The following is a 12,320-nucleotide window of genomic DNA, read 5'->3' as shown; positions in this document are numbered from 1 at the left end:
ATGCAATGGGAAGCTGTAAGGCACCCAAAACATCCTAGGTACTCCTAGGGAGCCCTTATCACATTTGTTGCAAAGGTTGTTGTTTTTTTTTTGAAAATTTATTTGTGCAAACATGATTGAAGGATTGAGAAAAGCGTGTATGTTTATCTAATGTACTACTTACTAAAAGAAGGGTCAAAAGAAAATGACTCGCACGGACGTCGCATCCACTACATACGTATCTCATCTGAATCTGAGAATCAGAGTCTTCGTAGCTCGGCTACCTATGGGTTAAAGAGGAGTGTGCTCGCTAAGACATCGCGTCTTATGCCTACGTATCTCATCTGGGATGAAAATCAGAGCAAAACGTAGTTCGACCACCTATGGGGTAAGGGTTGTGTTTTGGGGTGAACGACTTTACTACGCAATCTACCGGATGCCCGACCTTTGGAGACTTACTCGCCTGTAGTAGAAGGAGATAACGTGTTCTTAGGAGAAGAAAAATTAATGAGTTTGGGGTGTTTAGGGATGCTCATGCAAAAAGGCAGTCCTAGATGAAGGAACCACGTTACCTTAAATGACATGCCACGAGGCTATACGAAACCTAAGAAATCGGTAACATGCGGGAAAAGTAAAGGGATCGAGAGATCTACCGTACGGATAAAGATCCGAAGTAACAGCAATTAAAGAGATAAGAAACCCAAAGATCTCTCAAGCTAGCACCATCAAAGAAAGTGAGTCAGTACAGGTAATCGGAATAAACCTCCAGGTGGTATCCCACAAATAAAGTGGAACACTAGGCAAGCCATCTCTGCACGAGTCATATGAGCCCTCACAAAATAAAACTCAACAAACAGGTTAGAGAAACAAGATAGGGTAATCAGGAGTTGCCCCCAAATCAAAATGTAACCACATGAATCATGCCATTAAAATTCACAAAAAGCTCACAAAAAGCAACCAAGGGTAGGAGGCCTAAACCTCTTGTCAAACACATGCATCAAAAGGGTATCAAAATTCAAAGTCAGGGGCAAGGATCCACACATCAAGACATGACATACATACTAAAACATGTGCCCACATGCAAAACCTAACGATAATACCTCATACATTCAGAGCATTCAAATTGAAAGCATAGAGTAATGGAAATAGGGCAAACCTGATTGGAGAGATCAAATGAAATTGAATTGCCCGGTTGGATTTGCAAAGCAATTTGAGAATTTATATGAGATGGAATTGGCTCTTTGCAGATGAGTTCCTTTCAGTCTCTGGAGGTTGCTCTGAACTCTGTTAGCTCTTCTCTCACTATCTTTTTCCCAGCCAGGGTAATAGGAATATAATGCTTTTGTTTCACTGAAACTCTGAATTTATAACCTGATTTTTTTGGACCTGTGGGCTCAAATGAGAGAGACCCAAGTCCAAAAATTTTCTGTTATATTTTATTTATTTATTATTATTATTTTATTTATTTTTTCGTTTTTTTTTTCGTTTTTTTTTTACGTTTTTTGTTTTTTTTTAAACACGTGGGCTTCGCCTAGCGAGCATGACAGTTCAAGAAATTCCTCTGAGCGTAGGTGATTCTGGTGACTTTTCTTGAGACTCGCTAGGCGACCCATTCTGCTCGCCTAGCGAGCATGACAGCTCATGAACAAACTTTTGCTCCTTCATGATTAACGTTTTGACTGACGAATAGACCCCATTTGAACCTGTTGGAAGTATCTCAAGTCATTCCCTTGTTTTGACTGATCATCTAAATAGAACCCACAAAGTGTCTTGGATGATACTCAAGCTTCAAACAAAAGATGTTAGTGACACATTTTTGTGCTTTTGGTTAGTAAACAAAAGTAAGAGAAACAATGATGTATAATTCAAGCATGCTTGGTGATCTCAAACCAATCACAAGGAGTCCCACCCAAAGGCAAAGGGAACCAAGATGCTAAAGATCCTTGAGGCAATGGAAATGCAATGTTATGATTCCATGAGGGATCTTAGGGTCAAAATTGGGGTCTTACAAGTTAAAGTTGCCAAATTTTTCTCGACTTTGCACAATAATTTTTAACTTGTTATTTATCCTGAAGTTATGAATATGATATGTTCTTAGGATGAATTTTAAAAGTATAAAATAAAATGCATAAAATTATCACAAAGCAATTATACTAGTTCTCTTATAACTAAGGGTATATTTAATCCCTTCACACCGTGAAAGATTTTCCACTATGTTTAGATCCTTGTACAAGTTTCACACCAAGACTTCTTCACAACCTTCTAAAACATACACAAACATCAAACCTATGGTGGACTTTGAATGACATGAATTCAAAGAGCTTCTTCACAAACAACAAACACTATGGTGGACTTTGATTTAACATAATTAAAAAGATCTTTTTACAAATACCAAACACTATGGTGGACTTTGAATTAATTCAATTCAAAGGACATTTTTCAATAACTTATCACCACAAACTTGATGATTAAGTCATAGTACATTTTAAATAATTTAAGATACAATTGTTCTTGAAATGATTTCCAAGATAAAGGATCTCCTCTTCTCTTACTCTTTATCACATTCCAAACATATATATTCTTAAGTGGTCATAATGTTTGAATGAAATTCTTTTGAATGATATGAAAGTTATGCACAAAGTTTCATTGTTAAAGTTGTATGAACACTTGAAAAACTTGTTTGAATCTGATTAAAAATGATATGTGAAAGAGGTTATTTTAAAATGTGATGTATATATCCTTATATAAACCCTAAGACACCTTTAAGAGAATATGCATATGTTAGAATCAATTCCATGAAGCTTTGTCATGGTTTGGAACGAAGTTGATTTATGAAAATTTGCATTTTTCACAATGTGTAACCTGTTACAAACAGAGCGTAACCGGTTACCACTCTTTTAAAGTTTAAAAATTTCAAACAAAATCAACATGTAACTGGTTACTTTGATCAGGTAACTGGACATTTGATTTAAAAGTGCATAAATTAGCTTTTGATGGCTTAGTTTCAATGGTTCTCATGCATGATGTTCATGACTTTCATAGATGAACAATGATATAAATTTCTTGGACATATTAAGAGATATATTATGAATTGTAAGGCATAACTTAATCATGACTAATTATCTCAAATCTTTCTTTTGATTTCCAAAGCTTTTGATCATTTGAATTTTGATTGAGCTAGACTTCAAACCTTTTCTTTGATAAGTTTTTGTCTTCATCAAAACAAAACTAAGATACATGATAAATATCTTCTTTACAATCTCCCCCATTTTGATGATGACAAAATATATTGATGGAAAGTTTTTGTTTGACACTTTATGATCCCCCTATATTGTATATCTCCCCCTTTGTTTTATAATTTATGTTTTGGTGTGCTGAAAATAAAGTAAATAAAAATAATCATACATCTTATCCTCCTTTTTGATATTATAAAAAAAAGAGTACTTTCTAAAGTAAATTAATATAGGTAAGATATACTTGATAGATGAATATGATAACATATATTAATGCACTTATCTTCTTAATAATGTTGATTAAGAGTGACAATATTTTTAATTCATCTTCATCCAAATAAAATTGGTAAAATTAACATATCATAAGGTTTCCTTGTATCTTGAACAACCAGTCTTTATATTACAATTTTAGAATATGATTTCCAAGTACACCTACAAAATAAAATCAATAGTTCTTTTCAGGTTCCCAATATTCTTTTGGTTCATTTGGGTTAGTTTCTTTCTCAACCCACGCATTATTACCATTAGTGTCGCAACCTGAAAAATACAGTGTGCGAAAAAAACAACCGGCGAAAGAGAATGACAGAAGAGTCGCCACCGTGCGTTATTCATCCCAAAGGAGGGAAAGGAAACACTCGAAGTAAACCTGAAAAAGGAAAGGAAAAGACGGGGTCTCGCAACCAAATCTTGGGTTCGGGAGTCGGTTATGCGAAGGGAAGGTATTAGCACCCCTACGCATCCATAGTACTCTACGGGATCCACTTTTGTAGCTTTTGTCTAAAGGGTGTGGGTTTACCTAACGTGTTTATTTACTAAAAAGGTTAAGAGAAATGACTCGCGCGGATGTCGCATCCACTGCATACGTATCTCATCTGAATATGAGAATCAGAGTCTTCGTAGCTCGGCTGACCTATGAGTTGGGGGGATGTGTGCTCGCTAAGACATCGCGTCTTATGCCTACGTATCTCATCTGGAATGAGAATCAGAGCAAGCCGTAGTTCGGCTAACTACGGGGTTATGGATTGGGTTTTGGACGAACAACGTTACTACGCAATCTACCGGATGCTCGACCTTTGGAGACTTACTCGCCTGTAGTAGAAGGAGTAAACGTGTTGCTTTGGGTTTTAGGGTTTGGGATGCTCGAGGGCAAAAAGGCAGTCCTTGACGAAGGAACCGCGCTACCTGCAGGGATATGAATACAAAACACAAAACATGTATCTCAAAGTAAAATGCCACCAAGGGGCTCAAACATTGCCTCCTATCGAGGTCTTCCAGCTAAGAAAGCGATAAAGTATGAGAAAGGGAAAAAATTACCACACGGATAAAGATCCGAAGCTATAGCAGTTAAAGGGGCAAGAAACCCTGAAATGTCTCCAGCTGGACCGTCAAAGGAAATCAGTCAACACGAATAATCAGAATAAAACTCCAGGGGGTATCCCACAAATAAAGTGGGAAACCACGCGAGTGTCTCTGCGAAAGCCATGTGAGCCCTCACAAAACTCGACAAAGGGTTAGAGCAGTAGGATGAAATCAAGAGAAAACAATGCCATGGAAACACAAGACATGTTAGAATAAACAAAATAGGGTAACCCAGAGTTGCCCCTAAATCAAAATGTAACCACATGAATAATTCCATCAAAATTCACAAAAGGCTCACAAAAAGGTATCAAATTCACCCATAATACCTCATACATTTAGAGCATTCAAATAAAAGGCATAAAGATGATGGATATAGGGCAAACCTGATTGGAGAGCTTGATTGAGTTGCGTCCGTGAGGTTTACAAGTTGAGTTCCTTTCAGGGTTTGGAGGTTGCTCTGAACTCTGTTGGCTTTTCTCTCACTATCTTTTCCTCAGGGTTTTGCTTCTCTTCCTTCTTTCTCCAGTGAATCTCCCAGTGTAACTCCAAGTGTAACTCCAAGTGTGTTTTCCTCTACTGAAACTTCAGTATTTATAGACTGATTTTCGTGGGTAATGGGCTCAAATGAGGGAGACCCAAGTCCAAAATAATTTGTTATATTTTATTTATTTATTTAATTAATTAATTAAATTATTTTTTTTTTTTTTTTTTTTTTTTTTTTCAGGAAAAATGAAGGGTAAATTTTGGGGTATTACAATTAGGTATACCAAAATTTTGAATATAAACAACATTAGAGGTATGATATTTGTAATTTCAATAGAGACAAGTATGTATCATGTTAGGCATCTTTTTATGATTATAGAAATAATTCTTGTTATAAACCTTTCTATGATGCAGATTATGACATACTTTTCCAAATTAAACATTGTTACTAGTATTGCTAGTTTTGACAAAGATAGTCTTTTTAATTTTTGACAAGAAGTTATAACTTTATAAAATCCTATACCACTTTTATCATTAACATATCTTTGACTACTTAGAAAATTATCCAATATATTTTTTCCTTTCTTATAATTGCATATAACTTGATTAAGATCAACAATTTAGATTCAAGAGATATACATTTATCACATGTTAGATAATCAATTTGAGTATTTAATATGGATTTATCTTTGACTAACTCATTCTTCGTGCTTTTAGACTTACTTTCTAAAGATAAAATTATTTTCTTTTGCTTAGCACATAATCTAGAAAGCTTCAAACATTCATCATTCAAGTTACTGAAAGAATCATGTAATTCATCGTAAAAAGGTTTATCATTACCAACCTCATCATTAACATCAAAGTGATATAAAAACATGAAAGATAGAGGTGCTTGTTCTTTATCTGAACTTGTACTCACGCAGTTTCTTCCTAATTGATGTATGTTCTTCTTGACTTTTTATCCTTCTTGTTGTTGAATTTATTCTTCTTTTGAAGTGTAGAACAATCACTTTTGACATGTCCTGATCTTTCCACATTCAAAACAAGTAATTTTCTTTCTTGAAGTTGATGTTTCATTTAACTTCTTTTGACAAATTGTCATTGTCTTTTCTCTTTTTAAGATTTTTTCAAATTTCTTGACTAGTACATCATCTTCATCACTATTGGATTGAGATTCTTCTTCTTGATCACTATCATAATCTTTCACATTAGGTTTTAAGGCAAGAGATCTCACTTTATGTTCACGTCCTTCATGCTTATCTGATCGTTCAAGTTCTAATTCATGTTCTTGCCACTTTTCGAACAATATCACTAATGTCATCTTAGATAAACTTTTATTTTTAGAAATAGCCTTTAAACTTTGTTTACATGCTCTTGTTAAGGATCTAAGAACTTTTAGATTCATTTCATCAATGGTGAATATTTTTCAAAGCACAGACAAATGGTTTGTCAAATGAGTGAACCTCTTTTACAAATCAATATCTTTTCTCCTAGAAGCATTCTAAACATCTCATATTATTGTGTGTGTGTGTGTGTGTGTGAGTGAGAGAGAGAGAGAGAGAGAGTTTAGTCTAGATCTTTTCACTTCATTCATTCCTTCGTGTGTGACTTCCAAGGTATCGTATATTTCTTTAGCGGTTTGACTATTTGACACTCTAAAGAATTCATCCATTCCTAATGATGACACTAATATGTTTTTGGATTTCTTATTATGAATAATTTTCTTGTTATCATCATCATTTCACATATCTTTAGGTTTTGGTTGAATTAAGACATTTATAAGCGTGGTTGGAATGTCGGGACCATTTTTTAATAGATTTCCATACTTCTTTTCCTTGATTCAATAAAAATTTCCATCCTAATTTTATAAAAAATTTAGTGTTCACCAATGAAGCATGATGGTCTATTGACACTGGCACCTTATCCGAAGAACACCTTTGCGAAAGATATTTTTACCCGAATCTAGGAGCAAGTTACCTAACTCTTGCTCTTTTGACAATTGCAACTATGATATGCAACCTAAAATGTGTGTGTGTATGTGTTGGGGGGGGGGGGGGGTGAATTAAGGTTGGCCTATTTTTCTCGATTTTGCATAACAATTCTTAACTTGTTATTTTTTTGGAACTTATGAATATGACACATTCTTAGGATGACTTTAAAATGCATAAAAGTAAACAACACAAAGCAATTATACTAGTTTCCCTTATAACCAAGGGTACATCTAGTCTCTTCACACCTTAGAGGGTTTTCCACTACATTTAGATCCTTATACAAGTCTCACACCAAGACTTATTCGCAACCTTCTAAAACATACACAAACACCAAACCTATGGTGGAATTTGAATCACCCTAACTCAAAGAACCTTTTCACAAATAACAAACATTATGGTGGACTTTAAATCAACCCAATTCAAATGAGCTTTTTACAAACACCAAAAACTATGGTTGACTTTGAATCAACCCAATTCAAAGGACCATTTTCAACAACACATCACCATAAACTTGATGATTAAATCACAATAAACTTTAAATGATTTAAGATACAATTGTTCTTGGAATTATTTCCATGATGAATGATTTTTTCTTCTCTTTGTATTGATCATAATCCAAACATATATATACTTAAGTGCTTAAAATGTTTAAATGAAACTCTTTTGAATGATATGAAAGTTATGCACACATTTTCATTATTAAAGTTGTATGAACACTTGAAAAACTCATTTGAATTGATTAAAAATGATATGTGAAAGGGTTTATTTGAAAATATAATGTATAACCTTATATACATCCTAAGATACCTTAAGAGAATAATCAGATGCTAGAATCAATTCCATGAAGCTTTTCCATGGTTTGGATTGAATTTGATTAATGAAAATTCCCATTTTCACAATGTGTAACTGATTACCAACATAGCGTAACCGGTTACCACTCTTGTAACATTTAAATTTTTTTAAACATAATCAATATGTAACCGGTTACTTAAATTAGGTAATCAATTACCTAATTCAAAAAGGGCATAAATTAGGTTTTGATGGCTTAATTACAAAGGTTTTCATGCATGACGTTCATGGCTTTTATAGATGAAGATTGGTATTATTTTCTTGATGATATTAAGAGATATATTATGAATTATAATGCATACTTTAATCATGAACAATTATCTAAAACCTTTCCTTTGTTTTCCAACGTTTATGATCACCTCAATTTTGATTGAGCTAGACTTTAAATTTTTTCTTCTTTGATAAGCTTTAGTCTTCATAAAAACTAAACTAAGATGGATGATGAATGTCTTTTTCACAATTCACAATCAATAAAGATATGAAAATATTTCTCGCCTTCAAATCATAAGAGGCTTTCCTAATTTCACCTTTATTCCATTCCTTTGGTGATTTCCTAATAGATAAGCCATCAACGGTTTTTTGAGGAGTAAAAGGTCCTTCTTCGATGGTTACCCATAATTGTACGTCTATGAACATAAGGTGTACATACATGTAAATCTTTCAATAGGCGTAGTTTTCTCCAGTAAAAATTGGGGCTCTATTGTACGCTCTTTTCGGGTTAATTCGTGCCATATTCAATAACCTTTGGGGTTGTTAAGCCTTGTGAAAAGAACCACTCTTGATGCCAATTGTTGGTTTGAATATGGGTTAACTTGTCTACAAGGATGACGAAAAGGCAATTAAAAATCCCTTATTTTCTACTTTTAAAATCAGATTAAGTGCATGGAAGAAAAATGGTTAAAAAATTGTTTTAAAGGTTGTAAGTTATTGGAAGAAGATTGTTTCAATAAACACATCAACACTTTGAAGTGAAGAGATAAACAATGCAATGGATAATGGTTAAAGCTTCAAACAAGGTGTTTGATGCACTTAAAAATTAATCGATTAGAACAATTTTAATTGCAATTCTTACTGAGTTATTCAATGATAAAATTATTTAGAACTACAATTCTAATTAAGCATAACCTTATGGAAATTTAGACTATGAACACAATAAACCTAGCAAACATGCAATTCTCGATTAAGCAATAAATCTAACAGATGACACAATCATACAAGAAATCTAAAGGGGAGAGAGAGAGAGAGAGTGCACCAAGATTTATACTAGTTTAGTGATATTGTCCTCACACACACCTAATTTAGTCTTCAATGGTAAACCATCGAAAATTCATTCTTCCACTAAGTTCTTTGAATTAGTTTTTAGTTACAACAATTCAATTGAAACAAAGATAAGCTTTACCAATCCAAATGATCTTCTCCTTGCTTCTTCATTGATCCTATATCTAACAAGCACCTCACCCACTTATGATCTTCACTCAATCACCACCTCCAACCTTTGACAAACTTCAAATTTAAATGCTTACTAATCTTCACTCACTCCCAAGCTTCAAACCTTGAGTTCTTTCCTTCAACCTTGACAACTTGTTGATCTTCACTCGATCCCAAATTTCAAACATTAAGGAATTCTTTTTCAACAGTTTGATTGATGTACAAAGAAAAACTCCACACCTATGGTAAAATCTTCCTTCTCTTTTTTTCAATGAAATTCACCTCTTGAATTTCTTCAAGATCAAACACCTGCTTTGAAATCTAGACACACTCCAAAATGCATAATTAGAACACTAATGACTTCTCACAATCCCTTATCATACACACACAAAATATGATACGTCTCCATGAAAATGATGAAGATGAAGGTTTCAGAGAGTATTGAAGTTGTAGTTTCTCTAGATTTTCTAACTGAAAATTATTTGATCTTATTCTCTTGATAAAAGCTCTAATGGATTTTTTAAATGAAAATCTTATTTAAAAGTGCATGATATGATTCACAAAAATGAGAAAATAACCTTGGATGATCCTATTAAAAAAAAAAATCAATTCAAATGTTTGAAGTTAGTTGAAAAATGATACATATCAAAGTAAGATTGAATCAATTCATTCCAGCTCTTTGAGTCAGATCAAGATTCTCATGAATATATTCATTTCAGCTCTTTGAATCGCATCAAATTTTCATGAATCGATTCCAGCGAATAAAATGGAAATATAGGTTTGAGGCACTTTAATGAATCAGATCAAGCCTTTTTTAATCGATTCATTTTATCTTTTTGAACCTGGTTAAGGCATCTATTGACTCGATTCTAACAAACAGATCAAAAATTTACTTTTGAGGCACTTTAATGAATCGATTCAAATTGCTCATGAATAAATTTAAATCGCCCATGAATCAATTAAAATTGGCCATGAATTAATTCAAATTGTTCATGAATCAATTCATCCAAGCTTGATTCAGATTATACTACTTTGAATTTAATCAATGCTTTATAAAATGCATAAAAAACCAATATTTATGTATAGTGCATTAGGTGTAGGTATAACAAAATGTGTCAATATACCAATTCTCTTTTCTAAAGTCTCCCACACCGTAGAATACATTTCGAGGAAGTTGTATATTATACATGGACATTATTTGTGTACTAAACAAGACACTAGCTATAATTATACTTAACTTACCATGATAGAGAAGGCCTTGTTTAGATATAATATTATTATATGTATTATGAACTATAAATAAATGAATGAAAAATACAAGAACAAAACAACAAGGCAAATACAAGTATACAAATTTTATTCAACCCACATCAAATTATTCATTACAATAAAAACATTTTTTTTTTAAATCAAGCAACATTTGAAAAGGAAGCAGCTGCTAACACAACTAGACCCGAAGCCACAAGAGGGGGGACCACAATCCCACTTATCACCTGCCCTGTAGTATCCGATACATAAACTGTTAAGCTTTCTGCACTCTCTGGTGTTGGTGGAGGGAGAATTGTTCCAGATATCGAAAGAATGGTGAACCTTCCATTGAGGATTAAAGTTCTTTCATCGGATTGACGAAGTGTGACTTGTGATACCACTCCGTATCCACCAAGAACACATATTCCCACTCCTCTACGGCGAGTAAACTCAAAGAGACCTCTTGATATGTTCGTTCCATCATCGATCTCAAATATGATAGACCTCATTGCACTCGACATGTATTCTTTCACACTCTTCTTTACCTATTCGTTTTATTTCTCCCTGCATTACCACCTTTTAATACTAGTGGTGAAGGACCAAAAAAATATTATTTTATTGATATTTAATATTACTTTTTTTTTAAAAATAATTATTTAAGATATTTGGAATGAAAAAGAACATCTCAATAAATTACATTGACCAAAAACAAAGCACTTGCGTTACCTTTTATATTTTTACACCACCCGCCCGCGGTTTCATTCACTTAACCCATAAACCACCATCACCATTTATCTTAATGCATTACATATATTTACTCTTTTTGAGAATTTCAATTTACCCCTTATTAGATTTGTTTATTGAATATATAAATTGTTAACATCATGAATTTTTTGTTTTTATTTTATTTAAATACTTGCAAATATGCCACATTTTAATTTTATTTCATTTATTTGATTTTAATAAATAAAAATATATATCATTTTGTCTATAGTCGTTGTTCTTTTGTCATAGTCCCTATAAAATTTGTTTATATTGAAGTTGACCCTTATAATATATATGTGTAAGACCCCAATTTTGACCCTAAGATCCCTCATGGCATCATAACATTGCATTTGCATAGCCTCAAGGATCATGAGTATCTTGGTTCACTTTGCCTTTGGGTGGGACTCCTTGTGATTGGTTTGAGATCACCAAGCATGCTTGAATTATACATCATTGTTTCTCTTACTTTTGTTTACTAAAAAAAAAAACTAATAACAATAAAAAAAAACAAAAAAAAAATGAAAAAAAAAACAAAAAAAAAAACAAAAAAAAAAAAAAAAACAAAAAAAACAAATAAATAAATAAATAAAATATAACAAAAAAAAAATTGGACTTGGGCCTCTCTCATTTGAGCCCATAGGTCCACAAAAACCAGGTTATAAATTCAGAGTTTCAATGAAACAAAAGGAGGTCATTCCTATTACCCTGGCAGGAAAAAGAAAGTGAGAGAAGAGCTAACAGAGAACCCAGAGCAGCCTCCAAATCCTGAAGGGAACTCAACTGCACAGAATCACCTTTGCCTCACATAAACCCTAAAGATTGTTTTGTAAACCTCACGGGTGAAACTCAATTTCAATCAAGCTCTCCAATCAGGTTTGCCTTATTCCCATAATTTTATGCTCTTAATTTGAATCATCTGAGGGTATGAGGTATTATGGGTGACTTTGATACCCTTTTGATGCATGTGTTTGACAGGAGGTTTAGG

General features: G+C 33.2%; 1 protein-coding gene across 1 annotated transcript; it reads right to left on the bottom strand.

Moving 5' to 3' along the window:
• Positions 1 to 10,731: 10,731 nt before the first annotated feature.
• On the bottom strand, positions 10,732 to 11,091 carry LOC127078498 (AT-hook motif nuclear-localized protein 22). Its single transcript, XM_051018948.1, has one exon. The coding sequence runs from the start codon at positions 11,089 to 11,091 to the stop codon at positions 10,732 to 10,734; it is 360 nt and encodes a 119-aa protein (XP_050874905.1).
• Between the last annotated feature and the right edge of the window lie 1,229 nt (positions 11,092 to 12,320).

This window comes from Lathyrus oleraceus, chromosome 5 (genome assembly GCF_024323335.1).
Source record: "Lathyrus oleraceus cultivar Zhongwan6 chromosome 5, CAAS_Psat_ZW6_1.0, whole genome shotgun sequence".
NCBI classification, from domain to species: domain Eukaryota; kingdom Viridiplantae; phylum Streptophyta; class Magnoliopsida; order Fabales; family Fabaceae; genus Lathyrus; species Lathyrus oleraceus.
The sequence above is the reverse complement of the archived record's forward strand: the minus strand, read 5'-3'. Positions and strand labels throughout refer to the sequence as shown.

Bases quoted from the DNA above. Each gene is read 5' to 3' on its own strand.
- LOC127078498 (XM_051018948.1), bottom strand. From the start codon at position 11,091: ATGTCGAGTGCAATGAGGTCTATCATATTTGAGATCGATGATGGAACG.